Source organism: Stegostoma tigrinum, chromosome 30, assembly GCF_030684315.1.
Source record: "Stegostoma tigrinum isolate sSteTig4 chromosome 30, sSteTig4.hap1, whole genome shotgun sequence".
Classification (NCBI taxonomy): domain Eukaryota; kingdom Metazoa; phylum Chordata; class Chondrichthyes; order Orectolobiformes; family Stegostomatidae; genus Stegostoma; species Stegostoma tigrinum.
Genome location: NC_081383.1, coordinates 22,387,534 through 22,407,406, shown reverse-complemented (window position 1 = coordinate 22,407,406; position 19,873 = coordinate 22,387,534). Strand labels below are relative to the sequence as shown.

Sequence of the window (19,873 nt, the reverse complement as noted above, 5' to 3'; positions counted from 1 at the left end):
GTGAAGGGATGACCTATGATTCAAATAATTGAGGCAGAGATAATTACAAAAACAAAAAGCGCTGGAGACAAACCAGATGGCTGAAACAACATAACAAAGTGTGGGGCTGGGTGAACACAGCAGGCCATGCAGCATCTTAAGAGCACAAAAGCTGATGTTTCAGGCCTACAAGGGTCTAGGCCCGAAATGTCAGCTTTTGTGCTCCTAAGATGCTGCTTGGTCTGCTGTGTTCATCCAGCCCCACACTTTGTTATCTTGGATTCTCCAGCATCTGCAGTTCCCATTATCTCTGGCTGAAATAACATGATAGCTATAAGAGTTGCATGCCGATGATCTAACCAAAATAACAAGTAATCCAAAACTGAACAAACTAGTTAAGGTAGAGAGATGGTATCAAAACAGGACAGGGAAAATTGTACAACAGAACAGAATGGTGGGGTTTCATGTAGTGCAACATGAACCCAAGGTTCCAGTTGAGGCCATCTTCATGGGTATAGGGCTTGGCTGTCAGTTTCTGCTCTGTGATTCTGCTTTGTCATGTGTCTCGAAGGCCACCTTGGAGGATGCTTACCCGAAAGCTGAATGCCCTTGACTGCTGACGTGTTCCCTGAGTGGGAGGAAATTTAGCTGCCTGCAATTGTTGCGCAGTGTGTATTCACCTGTTGTAGCAGCTGCATGGTCTCGCCAATATACCATGCCTCACGTCATTCATGCCTGCAGTGTGAGGTAGACAGCACTGCTGAATCACATGATTGTCTGCCGTGTACGCGATGGGTGGTGTTCCTACGTGTGATGATATTTAGTGTTCGTGTCTTGCAGAGCTTGCTGAGGCAGGGTTGTGTGGTGTTGTAGTCAGTGTTGTCCTGAAGGTTGCATAGTTTGCTGCGAGCAATGGTTTGTTAAAGGATTGGTTGTTTGGAGGTGTTGGGTGACTTTGGCAAGATGTTTGTCATGGACATGTTGAAGGCTACAAAAAACTTGCCGTAGTTTCTCCACTCCAGAGAAGTCCTGGGTGATGAAGTGTACTCTCAGTTGTGTTTCGTTTCTTCTGAGGGGGTCATTGTGGCTTTTTTGCTGTGGCACGTCAAAACTGACGATGGATAAGTTGAGCATTGTATTTTGTTCTTACGAGGCCATCTTTGAGCATCTGTAGGTATCTTATCATGTTCCCCTTCATCTGAGCAAATCCTGTGTATATGCAAGGCTTGTCCATAGAGAGTGGCTTCTTTAACATGTTCAGGGTGGAAGTTAGAGAAGTGCAGCCTCGTGGGGCTATCTGCGGGCTTGTGTTAGAGTGAGGTACTGAGGTGTCCATCCTTGATGGACATGCATGTATCCAAGAATGAGACTGATTCTGAAGATTAGTCCAAGGTGGGTCTGGTGGAATGAAAGTTTTGATCACTTGCAGAGACTTGTTATTCGGCCTGTCGCTATTCCACTCTGTACCATTTGTACGAATGTTTGATCTTTCTGCATATAAATTCTGTGCTTCTATGCTTTTCTTCACTTTGACAAAGGAGCAGTGGTTAGAAAGCTTGTGATTTTAAATAAACCTGTTGGACTATAACCTGGTATTGTGCAACTTTTGAACTGTATGAAGTTTTAGACCTGTATAAGATGTTGGTTAGGACGCCGCTAAGTTATTGTGTGCAATTTTGGAATCCACATTATAGGAAGGATGTGGTAGCACTAAATAGGAAATTTGCCAGAATGTTGCCTGGGCTGAAGAGTTTCAGTTATGGGCAGACTGGGGTTGTTTTCCTTAGAGCAGAGGAGATTGAGATGTATAAAAATGAGGGGCTTGGATACTGTAGATAGGAAGAAATATTTCCCTGAGATGGAAGTATCAGTGACTGGGGATGTGAGGAGGTGGTGGGAATCTGGGAATCTGGCACTCACCATCTCTAAGGATAGTGGAGGCACATGTCCTTAAATTGTCTATGTATTTAGATGTGTATTTAGACTATGAGCTAAGTGCTGGAAAAATGGGATGAGATAATTAGGTGATTGAGCCTGTGCTAGTCACAATGTGTTGAAAGGCCTTTTTATGTGCTGTAGATCTCCTTATTTGCTTTATTCTGTACCAGTAGGAATCTGAAGTTAAAGTCCAATCGTTGATTTTGAGAAAACGGTGGTGCCATCAGTCGTACTTTGGAAAGAACCAATGCACTTTGATAGTAACTAACAAGAACAGGAACATTTTTTATATTACTGTTTAATAAAGCATCCCAGCACTTTACACAATATTATGGAACAAAATATGACATGAAGCCATATGATTAAAAGATTGAAAGCGGTAGAGCTCAAAGTGTACCTTTTAAAAGAAGGAAAGTGAAGATTGCTGTCATCGCAACTAGTTGCAGCTACCATTGGTCCTTCACCTCTAAACAAAAGGATTGCTAGACATGGAAGATCATTGTTCATCTAGTTTGACTTCCATCACCCAGACAGTTGTGTGGTAGTAAGATAAAGTAATTGATTAATCTAGTAATCAATCTGTTGGTTTGTCTACAGAGAACAAGTTGTGAAGAAAAACCTCACTGCTTTCAGAGCAATCGACTGCATATCTCAAATCATTTGTGCACATTGTATACCATACAGTTGTTTTCTAAAGTAAGCCAAGAGATCTTGGGGTGCAGGTTCATAGTTCCTTGAAGGTAAAATCACAGGTAGACATGATAGTGAAGGCATTTAGTAAGCTTGCCTTTGTTGATTAGTGCATTGTATATAGGAGTTGTGGCTGTACAGGACATTGGTTAGGCCGCTTTGGAATACTGTATTCAGTTCTGGCCTTCCTGCTGTAGGGATGATGCTATGGAACTTGAAAGGGTTCAGGAAAGATTACAAGGATGTTGCCATGGTTGGAGGTTTGAGCTATCAGGAGAGGCTGAATCGTTTGGGGCTATTTACCCTGGGGCAGAGGATGCTGACAGTGACCTTATAGAAGTTTATAAAGTCATGCATGTAGACAGGATGGTGGGCTGAGGGGTGACCTTACAGGGGTGTTCAAAATCCCAAGGGACATGGATAAGGTGAATAGTTATGGTCTTTTCTGCAGGATAGAGGAGTCCAAAAGTAGAGGGAACAGGTTTAAGTTGAGAGGGGAAAGATATACAAGAGACCCAAGGGGCAACTTTTTCATGCAGTAGGTGGTGCATGTATTGAATGAGCTGCTGGAGGAAATGGTGGACGCTGGTACAATTACAGCACTTAAAAGGCATCTGGACATATATATGAATGGGGAGGGTTTAGACTGATATGGTCCAAATGCTAGCATAATGGTGATCTTGTTAGTTAAGACACAATGTTTCCAAGAGCTTAAACTTTATACTCAAACTGTATACAGTATGAAATAGAAGCTGCTATATCAGTCAGTTTGAAATATTTATTTTTCTGGAGTTCAAAATTACATTTGCTGTGTTTGTTTATTGTCACCTTCCAGTTCCTTGTTTTGTCTTATCTGTGACAGTTTAATGCAGCTTTCTTCTCAGCAGTACCAATGTCCATATTGGCAAATGCATGAACAAAATGCTGTGTCTAATTTCTGGAGATAGAAATGTTTTTTCTTAAACTATTTGTGTGCAGGAGGAACGGTTTTATTGCAGTGAATCAATTACTTTCTTCGCAGAATAAATGTGTTTGCTAATGCATTGCAGATTGAGTAGTCTTTTCTCAAATGAGACAAACCTCGTTATCCATTTCAGTTTTTAAAAATTGCCTTTTGTGCAATTTAAACATTTTAAGAATGCATGTTATTGTAATCCAGGTGTATTTTAAGAGGTCTTTCGAAAGCGTGAGAAAGGTATAGTGTTTTAATAAGGTAGTTGGTAAGCGGTAATTGGAAAAGCAGCTTGGGTGAGATGGTTTAGATATGTTGGAGAGGAGCTTTCACTGTATGATATTGTGATTTGGCTTAGGTGGTTGAAGATTTTTACAGTTCATTATTAGATTTAGTGGAACATAGACAGGATAGGCCTGTAGTTTTGGATTTTAAAAATTATCTTCACATCACAAGTTTGTGCTGACTTATTAATTGCACAGGATTCCAATTTGTAGCATCATGATTGGAATTTCCCAAAGCCTTAGAAGCCATTGAATTTATTTTTAAAAGTATTGTCACTTTAAACAAAGCAGCAATGACTGCTTAAAACATATTACTTTTCATTGAACATCACAAGGACTTGATGTCTTGAAGGATAAATTTTTGTTAGGATGTCAGAAGAACTCTGCTGCTCTTAAACTACACACTGCATTAGAATCTTTCTTCCTGCATTAGAATCTTTCTTCCACTTGAACAGCAGAAAGTTAACATTTAGATTTAACACCTCATTAGAATGATGGAACCTCCAATAATTCATTTGTATTGTACTGGATTGTGGACTGGAATGCAGCAGTGAATAAGATTCTTCTGGTTTTCCGTCTTGGATAAGTATGTGAATTGAAAGCACCTGGCTGTATTACAGAATGTATAGAGCTGGATGAACACCGCAGAAGAAAGTTATAGGCCCTAACATCAGCCTTCCTGCTCCTCTGCTGCTTGGCCTGCTGTGTTCATCCAGCTCTACACCATATTATCTCAGATCCTCCAGCATCTGCAGTTCCTGTTATCTCTCTATTACAGAATGTACTGCTTTATCTTTTTCACTTAACAAGCTCATTGAATGCTGTTCTGTTCTGATAAATTTAGGAACTTTGTTGTGAAGTGTAAAATAACAAATTACAAATTATTATTTTCCTTAATATTGTTTTTCTTTGCTGCTAAATCTTACATTCTGTGATGGTCATAATTAGTGGCATCAATGATGTTAACATGGAGCTTATTTTGCCTTTCTGGACAATCAAACTATAAGCCCTAGCCACTATCTCTGCAAAGTACTTTAATCCCAGTTTTTTTGAAAAGAAGCTTCCCAATACTAGCCTTTCTGGCATTGAGTAGACAATGGTATAGATACCTTTTTCCAACTTTTGCACTTCAAAGTATCTCCATCTAAATCTCTCCCTCATAGCACAATATTTGTTCCTCTCTAAATTCCTGTTTAGTTTCGATCCCCTCACCTGTGCTGTGCCTGTGAACACTTTCTACTTTAAAGTTGTGCTGCCGTTGGTACTAAGTGATCAGCTTGATGCTGCCTCATAAGCGTTCCTTCAAATACAAAAAAGGAAAGGCATATTTTAATGGGAACATTTATAATACAGTTTTGGACCTTGAAGAATGACTTTTTGTTATGTTATCTGATCTCTGTTTTGCTTTCGCACTGTGATATTAAAACAGATGCACAGCACGTTTATTTTGTGTTAACTTTCAAAGTTTTGACTGAAAACATTCAAATAAATATCTTATTTGAATTCCAATCAGTGAATTGTTTTGTGTATTTATCATGATTGCTAACTAGTGTAAATGTTGCACAGTATTTTAGATGATTCCTGATTGATTTTCTTTTCCCTGGTTTCAGTACTGACTGCTGATTAAGCTTTAATAAGATTCAACTCCGCTAACCATGGATCAGGATTATGAGCGACGACTTCTACGACAAATTAATGTTCAGAATGAAAACAAAGTCCCTTGTGTGAGTATTATTTTTTTTCATTAGCTTTCATATTCTGGTTTGATTCACTTTTGTTTTCCTGCCTGACTGCCTCTCACTGGGAATGCTAAAATTCAATCAGAAAAAGATCAGTCAGCAAATAGATTATAAATCTGGCATCTCAGGCATCAATCTCTAACATTGACATATCAAGCTTAGAGAGGAATAGCAAAGTATGGGCTTTGTTTTGACTGAGCTCAGCTTCCCACATCCAAACTATCACTCCTTCCCTCAGTATTTGTCTCCAATAAAAGTACTCAATCCAAATATAATCCACATTTTGGACAATGAAATTAAGGGTGTTCTACTGAGAAAGCTGAAGAGACAGTGGAGGCATTAGTGGTGATCTTTCAGAAATTGCTAGAGTCAGGGAGCGTCCCAGAGGACTAGAAAATCGTTCGTGTGACACCCCTGTTTGAAAAGGGTATACGGCAAAAGTCTAAAAATTAGGCTGTTAGAATTTTTTGAGGCGGTATTGAGCAGGTTAGACCAAGGAGATGCAATGGATGTTAACTACCTGGACTTCAAGAAGGCCTTTGACAAGGTGCTGCACATTAGGCTGCTGAGTAAGGTAAAGGCCCGTGGTGTTAGAGGCAAGTTGCTAGCATTGATAGAAGATTGCTTTCTGCCATGCAGCCAGAGAGTGGGGCTAAAAGAATCTTTCTCCAGCATGGCAGCTGGTGACAGGTGTTCTTCTGCAAGGTCAGTGTTGGGACCACAACTTTTCACTTTATACATTGATAATTTTAAATGTAAGAACTGAGGGCAATCTGCTTCCATTTGCAGATGACACAAAGATAGGTGGCGGGACAGGTAATATTGAGGAGGTGGGAAGGCTGTAGAAGGATTTGGGTAGGTTAGGAGAGTGGGCAAAGAATTGACAGATTGAGTACAATGTGGGAAGGTGTGAGATCATGCACTTTGGTAAGAAGAACAGAGGCGTGGACTATTTTCTAAAAGGGGAGAAAATTCAGAAGTCTGAAAGTACAAAGAGACTTGAGAGGTTCCTGAACTAGAACTCCCAAGGTAAACTTGCAGGTTAAGTCGATAGTTAGGAAGGCAAATGCAACTTTGGCTCTTATTTTAAGAGACTTGAATATGAAAGCAGGGCTGTACTTCTGAGGCTCTATAAGGCTCTGGTCAGGCCACATTTGGAGTATAGTGTGCAGTGTTGGACCCCATATCTCAGGAAGGATATACTGGCCTCATAACTAGTCCATAGGAGGCTCATGAGAATGGTCCCAAGAATGAAAAGCTTAACATAAGAGGAACATTTGAGGATTCATGAGCCTGTACTTGATGGCGTTTAGGAGGCTGAGAGGCATCTGATTGAAACTTACAGAATACTGAATGACCTGGACATGGTGAACATTGGAAGAACTTTCCATTGGTAGGGGAGATTAGGACTCAAGGGCACAGCCTTGGAATAAAGGGAAGACTTTTAGATTGGAGATGAGGAAAAACGTCTTAAGCCAGAGAGTGGTGAATCTATGGAATTCACTGCCACAGAAGGCTGTGAAGTCCAAGTCATTGAGTATATTTTTAAGACAGTGATAGAAAGGTTTTTGATTGTCAAGGGGATCAACGATTACAGGGAGAAAGCAGGAGAATGGGGTTGAAAAATTTATCGTCCATGATTGAATGGCACTCGATTGGGCTGTATAGCCTAATTTCTGTTGCTGTATCTTATGGTGTTATGGCCTTTACAAGTCAGTGGCCTGTTACTGGTTGGTTAAGAGGACCTTAGTATTCTGGATGGTTAGGAAAACGCTTTAATTAGGAGAAGGAATAAGCGATGACATGAGGCTCATTTTCTAACGTAATGTAAGTAGTAACCTCTCATGAGAACACAAACGTGCAGTTAACTCTCTTTATGAAAAACCAACGCAAATACATAAAAAGTAGAGCAGAAGGAGACCATTCGGCTCATCATGTCTGTGCCAGCTCTCTGATCATTTTAATTTGGTATCAATCTCCTGTCTTGCCCCCATAAGCCTGCGCATTGAATCTATTTAATTATCAAATTCCATGTTAAATCACTATGTTTCCAGACACTGCATTCCATATGCTAACTACTTTCTATGTTAGACGTTTTGCTCACTTCACATTTTTTTTAGCAAATCATTTTATAATAGTGCCCTTTAGTTCTCGACCCATTTGTGTGGGAATAGTTTCTTCCTATCCACTTTATCCAGACTCCTCCATAATTTAGAAAACTTTTTCTCAAATCTCTTCTTAACCTTCGCCTCTTCAAGTAAAATAGTTCAAATTCTCCAGTCTTTCCTCAAAACTGAGAAGTCTCATCCCTGGAGCCATTCTCGTAAACCTCTTCTGCACGCTCTCCAATACATTTGCAACCTTCCTCTCGTGGGGCACCCAGAACTGTACACAGTGCTCAGCTGAGGTCTAACATGTCTTGTATAAGTTCATCATACCTCCCTGCTCCTGTAAACTATGCCCCTATGTATGAAGCCTAGAATCCTGTATTTTTATTAACAGTCTGTCTATCTGTTCTGTCACCTTTTAATGACATGTACATATGTACCCACTGCCTATGCTCTTCAGTACCCTTTAGTCTGGTACCTTTTGTTTAATATTGTCTTTTTATGTTTTTTGTACTGAAGTACAATTCTACTACTGTCTGAATTCTGAAAGTGTCCCTTGCATGTGAAGATCTAAATCATGTATATTTTCAGGAAAAAGAAAGACCCCAATGCAGAACCCTAGGGAACTCCACTACAAACTTTACAAAGCAGAGGAAAACACTAATCATTTTTCTATTTCCTATCCCACAACCAATTTTGTATTCCTATTGCTACTGTCCCTTTTATTCCATAACCTATAACTTTCTTTACAGGACCGTTGTGTGACACTGTATCAAATGTCTCACCTCTAATTTGTATGTTCAGCTGAAACTGAAAACTAGAAAAAATTTACACTGAAATAAATGGGTGCTGTGCTCAAATTTTGTTTTGGATTTTGTAGTTTTAATTTAACATCATTCTCTATTTCTGGATTTTGTTTAGATGTCAGAAGTTAGAAGAACATTAACACCTTCAAATTCACCAGTGTCATCTCCAAGTAAAAGTGGAGACCGGTTTATCCCTTCAAGAGCAGCAGCAAACTGGAGTATAAACTTCCACAGAATTAATGTATGTTACTGTTGAAAATATTCAATACTGTAAATGTTTTTCAGGGAAAATATTTGGGATTAGATTGGAATAACATTAAATTTTTGGTTTAATGAGAATTCACGTTCCTCATTCAACTTAACCCGCATGTCCCAGATCTTGCAATCAGAATTAGAAATCCTAATTGACTGTGATTAGTCAAACAAAAATACCAACTCACTTTTCTCCAGTTTTTATTTGAGCATTCTTCCACATCTTTCACATCTGACATTAGTAATGCAGGTAGTTATGAATTCCCTAATAGCTAATGAAATGTAAAGATATCTCCTATAGTGGGCATGATTGCCAGCGGTAGGTTGAATCTGGCAGTAGTGCCTCAGGCCGATTCCTAGCATGGACAATATTGTCTCAGACTTGGCAAAAAGCAGAAGAGATGTCAATTAAGCTTATTCAAGCCAAATAATCTGCGATCCTCAGGATTTAATAATGGTGCAGGGATTTTACAGGGCTCGCATAGATCAGTTGTGGTTGTTGAACAATGCCCAGCAATCCTTTTAAGATTTGCCTTTGGCCTTTTTGATGGGAAAAAGTGGTGTCCCTTGTTTAAAACGAGTGTGACCTGTTATAAGACCCAGGATCATAAAGCAGTGAGAGCTCTAAAGCTACCCCTCCACGTTTGCATCTGATTCACCTGACCTATCATTTTAATTCACCTGCCTAATTCACTTGTCTCTAGCGATCCAGTGATGGTACCATCCCCTTCATCCCTTGCCTCTCAAAACAGTAGCATTCAACTAATGCTTGCAGGAGATGTGCCAGACAATATCAAACATTAGCACCTTTTTCTATTTTCAGTGGTTGGAAGATGAAAATTTGTTCCTTTGTAACTAAAGTCTGGATTAGAAATAAACACTGAGCAGAAACGGAAATACCAGCACAGATTAAGAAAAATGTAGCTGAAACATTCAACAGCATAAATGTCATTCCCATTTAAACAGTATTATTTTTTGTCAAAATTTGCTTCTGCTCAGACATTTTTTTGCGTGGTCACACTTGTATTGAATCTTAAATGTTTATGAATATGGTAAAAGACCATCTGCAATGAGGTTTGTATGCATAAATATCTAAGAAAGAATGTGTCACAACCTACAGATAGGCCTACATTTTCTTAAAAGTGTTCTTGTGTTTCAGAAGCTTTTTATTCTTAGTGGAACTTTTATTTGACATTTTATGTAACACAGCAGATTACTAAGCGTAGATATCTTGTACACCATATATTGTAATATTCTGATGTTTTAAGGCTTCAATATATAATTATTAAAGAAATGGTCTTTGATATAATCAAAGTTTATTTTTTGTGCAGTTGTTTATAAAATGCTTGTAAGTTTTGGGCATTAAATGACTGGCAGTCTCCATAAGAAAGCTTTGTAGCCAAATCTGGTTGATAAAATGTGTTAGAAACAATGGCTAAATATTAATGTGGTTGTGCAATAAACAATAAAATAGTCTTCTCACTAATCAACATGCTACTAGTTATTAAGTAGTAAATGTTTCCCATTTTCAATAGCTCAAATTTCATTGCCAGTTAATCCTGTCCTAACGGAGTGCAGAATGATGCCATGTCTGTGATCCATACATTTGACATTCTATAACCCAACACAAACTAAAACATCAAAATGTGAGGCTGGATGAACACAGCAGGCCAAGCAGCATCTCAGGAGCACAAAAGCTGACGTTTCGGGCCTAGACCCTTCATCAGAGCTCTGAAGGGTCTAGGCCCGAAACGTCAGCTTTTGTGCTCCTGAGATGCTGCTTGGCCTGCTGTGTTCATCCAGCCTCACATTTTGTTGTCTTGGAATCTCCAGCATCTGCAGTTCCCATTATCTCACAAACTAAAACATTCTTGCTGCATCAAACAGCATTCATTCAATTCTGGACTCCTGAGCATCCCCAACTTTAATTACTTAGTCGTGTTGGCTCTGCCTGCAAAGTGCAAAGCTTTGGAATTCCACAAACCTTTCTTCATCTTTGCTCATTTGAAATATTATTTAAAGGGTACCTTTTTAACTTGGCATTTGATTCTAATATCTCTTTGCACCCATTGTCAACTTTTAAGTAATGCTTAGCCATGAAGGGCCTTGCAGGAGGTAGTTGTGTTAAATGTGATGTCCCACCATCATGAGTTCAATTTCTGTTCTGTCTGAGATTACCACGAAGGCCCCCTTTTCAGTCTCGATCCTCCTCTCAGACATGGTGACCCTTGGGTTAAACTCGCAACCAGTCATCTGTGTCATGAGAAAGCTGCTTATGATACTCTGGAATGATGACAGCCAATGTACAGGTATAAGTTATTATTAGAAGCCACTGTATTATTCCCTGAATTGTCACTTTTTGCAATGAGAAGTGCACAAGTATTTCCTTCTGAAAAATATTCTGCCTGAAACTGAAATTTCTAGGTTTTTACAGAGCTGCTATACAACCTAGACGTTAGGAAAATGTCAGCTATTAATGTACCTATCCAATAGAAAATGTGGCTCGAATCATGTCACTGTGAATTTTTAAAAGGGAGTCTCTATTTCTGTTGAAATCAATGATTACTATTTTTCTAGAAATAAGTATAGCTTCCCAAGTTTTCTTTAGATTCAAATTAGAGGAGGTGATGGAATTGTGGTGATGTTATTGGACTGGTAATCTAGTCCCAGGCTAATGTTCTGGAGAAATGGATTCTAATTCCACCATGGCAGATTGATTAAAAGCTAGTTTAACAGTGACCATTGTCACTAAAAGCTCATCAGGTTTGCTAATGTCCTTCAGAGAAGGAAATGTTATTGTTACCTTGTCTGATCTACAAGTGACTCCAGATCCATCTTAATGTGGTTGACTCTATGGCTCTCTAATTGCCCTTAATGGCCTAATCAGCTGAAAGGCAACTGAGGAAGGACAACAAATGCTGGCCTTACCAGAGATTCTCCTATCCCATATAAGACTGTAAAAAGAATATAGCTTATATGATTTTACAGTAATAAAATTGTATTATACATTGATTCATAAATGTTTATTGAATGACGGTGAGAAGTACGTCAGAAAAATGGACTAACATTAAGATTATTGGGCTGTGGCAAAAGAAAACACTCTGATCTGAAAATATTTATAAATAGACCTATTGACCAATTCTAAGATGGTGCAACGTAAATGACCTGCATTATTTGAGCATTGAATGCATATAACTGAACATACATATTTTGATTCTGTCTCTGTTCTAGGAGAATGAAAAGTCACCCAGTCAAAACAGAAAAGCAAAAGATGCAACCTCTGACAGTGGCAAAGGTTCTGTACCTACAGTTTCAGCTATCTTAACAAGTCTTACTTAAATCAAGTTAACTGAAATTTTATGATCTTTGCACATTCAGAATAGGCAGTTTTACAGGTACATGCAAATTAAAAGAAAAAAGTAAACCCAAAACAATTCCCAATCATTGTGTGGGATCTCATCTACTTTGTGCTGACTTAAATTAGGGCAGATAATGTAGTTTAAGATAATTACAGGCGTGAGCTGAGCAATGTTGCTTTGTCTATTCATCTTCTCCTTCTGTACCCTTCCTCCCCCCACCCCTATACTTAATAAAGAAATTGTCAGTCAGAGACCAACCACTGAAATAGTCCAAATTAACACAGCTGCATGAATTACACAACTTTATGACCATTGCTCCTTCACTTGACTTCCAAAAAGGTCCTATATTCAAAAAACAGAAACAAGAAGTACCCAGGCATTTGGGTGGGTAGTTCTGAAGAACCACGTGGTTTATAAAATAGTCAATTGTAGTCCCTTTTTCGGGAAAGAAACTAATGGCACTTGCGCATTTAATTCCTAATCTTTTTGTTTTAAAAGTTTATCTGGTGTTTCTGATATTACAGCTCTTGCAAAACATTCAGTGTTTGAAAAGCCAGACGTACAAAATATTAAATTGAACTGCTTTAATTTTAAAGTTTGAATTAACAAATGGCTTGTCATCCCCCAAAAGAATGAAGACTGTAGAGTGGAACACTAAGTCAGGTTCATCATTTGGACTGACGTTTCAGTGCAGCATTAAGAAGGCTGCATTGTTGGTGATGCAGTTTGAAGCATTAAATAGTGGCATGTCTATACTCTAAAGTTACGTTACAGGATGTATTCTTCAATGCCCGGGACTCTCTATTTCAGATTGTGGAATTTTTGTTTTAAAAGCTCAAGAGTTAGAAAGGTGCGAGAAGGAGTTGGAGATAAAGTTGGCTGGAGGGATTAAATAGCTTACTTGTCTTACTACTTGAGGTTTTATGAGAAACGAAGTATGCCAGGATAGAAATTGTTATAAAAAAGATCCAAAATCTGGTTGTTAGTAATTGAAAACCATTGACTGAGCCTTCCAGGCAGATACCAGATGGAGAATAATCCACATGGTTGCATCCTACCACACAGAATGATGGTTCCACTAATTGGATGTGCAGAACTTCAAGAATACTGCATTGTCTCTTTTTCTCAACTGAATCTTGGTACAGCGCAGCTGGTTATTAGCATATAATTGCACATTTGTCTATAATGTAAAAGCTGCTGTCCTAAGACCAATCATTTCTTTCATTATTTGATTTTTTTTTTATTTTCAAAGCACTGATTTTGCAGTTGAAGTATAGCAATAGCATAAACTTTCAAGACATGGATTACAGCCCTGAGTTACCTTCTTGTATTGATCTGTCATTTGCCAAACTGTTGATGCATTCTAGTTGGTATGGAAAAAGTAGATTATGGTGACAATCCCTGCAGGTTATGGGACTTCATCAAAAAGACCATCCTATTATTTTGGACCATGGGATGTTAGTGCACGTATGACCAATAGCGAGTTATACTTTCAGCTGCAAAATTCTACCATTAGATGGAGCTTTTAATCTTCAATATTAACAGCATCACTAATGCACTCTGATGGACATGTGCTGCCTTGAACTTAATTGGGGAAATACCACAGAATATTCACTTTTTTTAAAACAAATAACAGTTTTACACAACAAAATTTGAAAACTATCATTGGCTCTGTGTAAAGGCATACAGCAAATGATATAGTCGTAATCTCACTGGGCCAGTAATCCAGAAGCCCAGGATAATGCTGGGAATCATGGGTTTAAATTCTGGGGTGGAATTTGAAATTTCTTGAATTACTCCAAATACTTAATAAAAGTAACTTCAGTAATCGTGAGTATGGAACTATCTTCAATTGTGATTATAAACCCAGCTGGTTTATAAATGTTTTTTAAAGAAAGCACAAATTTTGCTATAGTTACTGGTCTAGCCAGCAAGAAATGCCAAGACCTACAAACAAGGTGATTGACTCTAAACTGCCCTCTTGATTCTCCTAAGCTATTACCAAATCGACTGCAGCAGTTGAATGATTTGCCTTACCACCACTCTGTCAAGGATAACAACAGATGGGCAATAATGCCAGAAATGATCACATCCCATGCAAGAATGAAAACCTAATTTGTAGGATGGAGAGCTGAAAAATGTAATTTGTACCGCGATAATTCAAACACAATTGTAGGGGAACTAGAATACAGAGCTAAAACAGGTTTCTGTATGATGATGTGTACTCATTGGGTACAATTCAAAATATCGTATACATCTAATTTGTAATATTGCTATCTGTTATCTAACTGAAAGCTAGCTCTCTCTTTGTCGTCTTAAATCATCGGTGGATTGACCAGTGGTCATGTTTTTGCTTTAGTTATCTCAGGATGACAGATAAAAGCAGTAGGCAAAGTGTAAACTTTGATAAATTAAGCTTATATAATCTCAAATAAAGTGATTTGATCACAAAAAAAAGTCTACTGTCCTTCCCTACCACAATACCAAATATCAGCTTAACACATCAGTTGCTAACAAGTTTCGCTATACTGGAAGACACTGTATGCACCTCAATGCAATCGGTAATGTTAGTGAAACACACTACTGTTTCTCATTTTAAAGTTACTTTAGCCACATATCTTGAAAAATGTATAATGATTTTAAAAATTGACTAGTATTAAGACGTTAAAGCTATGTAAGTGAGAACTGCATTCCTCCTAGAGATTTTTTTTAAAATTTTAGGCTTTTGTGCATTTCCCTTTGGCCTTTTGACAGATGGGCTTGCTTATTCTGCATTACTTAAAAATGAGCTTCTTGGGGCAGGAATTGAAAAAGTTCAAGATCCTCAAACTGAAGACAGAAGATTACAGCCTTCAACGCCTGAAAAGAAAAGTTTATTCAAGGTATGAACGTCTCATCACTGAATAATCTATTTTATAAGAAGTTTTACAATCTGTTCTACAGGAAATTTTGTCCAGTGTTTTTCTAATGTTTACTTTACATTGCCTACTGCCTTGCTCCCTGCTACTTTTGTTCTCTGAATGGAAATAATGTTCATAATTACATTTATGATTCTATGGACTGAATAAAGTTGATTGGATAGCATCACTGAAATGAATATCTGGATTTATTGTAAATCCAGCTCTTGAATCATGATTTTTTTTTGCTAAAGTGTACATCTTCCCTGTTTCCGCATACAGAATTTTAAAATAAAAAATCTTTCACATATGTAGTCCTTGTTGTTATCGTATTGATTTTATTTTCTAGTACTCGCTCAGCACTAAACGGGCAAGTCCTGATGATGGAAATGACATTTCGCCTTACTCCTTATCTCCTGTTAGTAATAAAAGGTAGCCTTGTACCTCATGATGCTGTTTGTAATGGAAATTCTAATATTTCTACTGTTTTATGAATGGTCACAAGGAAATTATGACAGTGAAATGCCAAATATTGCTGCCTTTTCCTAAATTGTGCAGAATACAATAATCATCAAATTCAAAGGACTGCTATTTGGTGTGGCATTTAATTTTGTATTCTTATGTCTCAAACAGCCAAAAATTGTTGCGGTCACCAAGAAAGCCAACTAGGAAAATCTCAAAGATTCCATTTAAAGTTCTTGATGCACCAGAACTTCAGGATGACTTTTATTTAAACTTAGTGGACTGGTCTTCTCTAAACGTATTAAGTGTTGGACTTGGCACTTGTGTCTATCTTTGGAGTGCTTGTACTAGCCAGGTGAGTCTTTAGATTCCAGTTAATGCGTGTTTTATCTGAAGATATATTTTTCAATAACTGGATAGCACAATGGCTCAGTGATTAGTATTGTTGCTTCACAGCGCCAGAGACTAGGCTTCGATTCTACCTTTGAGTGACTGCCTGTGTGGAGTTTGCACATTCTCCTGACACTTACATGGGGTTCCTCCGGGTGCTCAAATTTCCTCGCATAGTCCAAAAATGCACAGGTTAGGTAGATTGGCCATGCTAGCTTGCTCATAGTGTCCAGGGATGTGTAGATTAAGTGCACTTTTAAAAAAAATTTTTCATTAGTGTGTGTTGTCAGCTGGCTAGCATTTATTAACCACCACTAAATGCACTTGAAAAGGTAGTGGTGAGTTGCTTTCTTAAACCGCTGCAGTCCACCTGCTGTGACTTGACCCACAATACCATTAGGGAGGGAATTCCAGAATTTTGACCCAGCTTTCGTGAAGGCACGACAATATATTTCCAAGGCAGAAGTCACATAACGCCAGGTGAAAGTCCAACAGGTTTCATTGAAATCACAAGCCTTCATAGCACTGCTCCTTTGTTAGCTGAAATAAAGGGAAGCACACAGGCGCAGAATTTACAGGCAGAGACACCAGAAGTTTATACGCATGGCATGAGTAGACTGTTCTGCAGAGATGCAAGAAAGAGGAGAAGATCCTGAAAAGACTACAGATTACAAACCCATTCAAGCCAATCCTTTTACACAGACTATACTGAGAGACTCTGCTGTTGTTTCTCTCACACATTGCTCAATCATCTCATAGACCAGTTCTACAGCAGATGCTGTAACCTTGAAATTGAGATAGAGTCCATATTCCCAGCTTGCGCACAGGATACAGCAGACCAGCTATAAGACACTGTCCAGCCATGGCTACAGAGTTATGCCACCTATATGCACACCAAGAGCAGGAAAATGGAGAAACTCGGCATCAGGACCAGCAGTAACTAAGCCTCCTCCAGTACCACCAAAGGGAAATTCATCGTCAATTTGTTTGACCACATCCTTCAATCGCATGAAATTGAAGTTCTCAGCCGAGGGCCCAGTTTCTGCCCCACCACCAAAATGTACCCCGTTGGTCTTGTGGCAGACACAGAGGGATTCATCAGGCGGATGAGACTACGGGAATTCTTCCATAAACCCCAAGATGTCAGCAGCGAGCCAAATGAGACAGCCAATGAACCAGAACAGTTGACGAGATCCACTGTGCAGGCTAAAGAAAGAGTCAGGTTGGACCCCTCTGGAAGGCAGTTGCCCTCGGCTGGACATGTTATGCTCAAGTTGTCAGGAGTTCTGTCAATGCTGGACTCTCCTCAGCCGTGCTCACACAATGGTGCAGAATGTCACCCAAGCACTATGCAATGCCATCCATGCTCTTGAGACCAACCACAATGTTGTCACCAAACCAACAGACAAAGGAGGAGCCATTGTCATGCAGAATAAACAAAACAGACTATTACAAAGAAGCATACCAACAACTGAGCAGCCATGAATACTACAGCCAACTACCTGCCTATCCAACCAAAGAACGCACCCATCAACTTGATAGACTGATTAGAATTTTAGTCCAAACTTTGAGTGTCCTATGCACTGTCATCCCACATACTTCTCGCCTCGAAGTCTACTGTCTTCTGAAAATACACAAAGCCAACGCACATCATATCTGTTGATGAGATCCTGTGTGAGAAGCTCTCTGACAATGTCAAGGACAGCTTGAAACCCATTGTAATAGGAACCCCAGCTTCTGTCACAACAATACAGACTTCTTATGGGAAACATGCACCCACAGATCAGTCAAGCCAGGAACATTCATGTCACAATGGGCGTTTTGGCACTGTACATAACATCCCCCGTGATGATGGCATTGCTGCAACGCCTCAGTACTTAACACCAAAATTGCCAATTTCCAGATGCCCTCCTGCAACTCATCCATTTAATCCTCACCCACAATGTCTTCACCTTCGACAGCTAGCTCTTCGTCCAGATGCACTGAACAGCCATGGGGTCCAAATTTGCACCCCACTATGTCAACATTTTTGTGCACGGGTTTGAGCAAGACTTCTTTGCTGTACAGGATCTCCAGACAATGCTATACACCAGATACATCAATGACATTTTCTTTCTTTGGACTCATGGCGAGGAATCACTGAAATGACTACACAATGATATCGACAAGTTTCATCTCACCATCAGACTTACCATGGACTACTGTTCAGAATCAGTCTCATTCTTGGATACACGTATCTCCATCAAGGACAAGCACCTCAATACCTCACTCTCTGGCACGCCCATGGATAACATCATGATGCTGCACTTAACTAACTTCCGTCCTAAACTTGTTAAAGAAGCCATCCCCATTAGACAAGCCCTGTGTGTACACAGGATCTGCTCAGATGAGGAGTAACGCAAGAAACACCTACAAATGCTGAAAGATGGCCTCATAAGAGCAGGCTAGGATGCCCAACTCATCGATCACCAGTTCTGACATGCTACAACAAAAAAACCACAACATCCTCCTCTGAAGACAACCATAGGACATGACCGATAAAGGCACTCTTCATTGTCCATTACTTCCCCGGAGCACGGCAACTACGCCATGTTCTCCACAGTCTTGACCATATCATTGACAGTGAACATCTCGCCGAGGCCATCCCTACACTCCCACTTCTTGCCTTCAAACAACCGCAAAACCTTAAACAGGCCATTGTTCTCAGCAAAAACTACCCAGCGACCATAACTCCACACGACCCTGCCATGGCAACCTCCGCAAAAATGCCACATCATCGTCATGGATACTACTATCACAAGTGGGAACACAACCCACCACATAAACACTCATGTGACTTACCAATATTATCATACACTGCAGGCAAGGATGCCCCAAGGCACGATATATTGATATATAGTGAGACCATGCAGACACCGCGACAATGGATGAATGGATTCTGTGCAACAGTCGCCAGACAGGAATGTTCCTTCCCAGTCGGGGATCACTTCAGCAGGAAAGACATTCGCTCTCCGATCTGTGAGCAAGCATCCTCCAAGGCAGTCATTCAGACACGACAATACAGAATGGCCAAGTAGAAACTGATAGCCGAGTTCGTACTGAGGAAGATGGCCTTATCGGTGATCCCGTGTTCATGTTGCACTATATGTGATCCCACCATACTGTTCTATATTTGTAAAATCTTCCTCACTGGTCCTTTTTGACAACATCACTTTGATAAGTTGTTATGATTGCCTTACCTTAACTAGTTTGTACAGTTTTAGATCACTTGTTACTTTGGTTAGGCTCTCGACATGCGAATCTTTTATACCTGTCCTGTTACTCTAGTCATTTGGTTTGTCACCAGCATCATCTTATTTTTAATATTTCGTAATTATCTGTATACTTCAATTAATCGAATCATAGGTCATCCCTTCACTTTCTAGTCTGCTGTTGACACTTTACTCACTTTCTGACAGTTTTGATCACCTATAGAGACTTGTTATTCAACCTGTAGACACTTCACTCACACCATTTGTATGATCTTTTGATCTCTCTGCCTATAAATTCTATCCCTGTGTGCTTCCCTTCACCTGATGAAGGAACAGAGCTCTGAAAGCTTATTTTTAAAATGAGCCTGTTTGTGAATAATCCGGTGTCATGCAACTTCTGCTGTTGTCCACCCCAGTCCAACACCAGCATCTCTCATTGTGACAATTCCAAGTCAGGGTGGGGAGTGGCTTGGAGGGGAACTTGAAGATGGTAGCGTTCCCATATAACTGCTGCCCTTGTCCTTCTAGATGAAAGTGGTTGTGGGTTTGGAGTGTGCTGTCTGAGGATCTTTGGTAAATTTCTGCACTGCATCTTGTAGATAGTATACATGGCTGCTACTGAGCATCAGTGATGGAGGGAGTTGATGCTTGTGGATGCAGTGCTAATCAAGCAGGCTACTTTGTCCTGGATGACATTGAGCCTCTTGAGTGTTGATGAGGCTGCACTCACCCAGACAAGTGGCGTATATTCCTTTGCATACCTGAT

At 39.5% G+C, this 19,873-nt stretch overlaps 1 protein-coding gene across 3 annotated transcripts in view; it reads left to right on the top strand.

The window, feature by feature from the left end:
• fzr1a (fizzy/cell division cycle 20 related 1a) overlaps positions 1-19,873 on the top strand; it is a 41,564-nt gene that overhangs the window by 2,866 nt on the left and 18,825 nt on the right. For 2 of the 3 annotated variants that reach the window (XR_009442821.1, XM_048559773.2), the window contains exons 2-7: positions 5,454-5,567; positions 8,612-8,737; positions 11,980-12,043; positions 14,862-14,989; positions 15,354-15,436; positions 15,638-15,821. Coding sequence is in view for 2 of the 3 variants with exons in the window: in XM_048559773.2 (XP_048415730.1) it covers positions 5,499-5,567; positions 8,612-8,737; positions 11,980-12,043; positions 14,862-14,989; positions 15,354-15,436; positions 15,638-15,821 (654 nt within the window). In the remaining variant the exon portion in view is untranslated. Of the gene's footprint in view, positions 1-5,453; positions 5,568-8,611; positions 8,738-11,979; positions 12,044-14,861; positions 14,990-15,353; positions 15,437-15,637; positions 15,822-19,873 lie in introns of those variants that run through there. The other variant, XM_059638588.1, reaches the window with a different exon arrangement.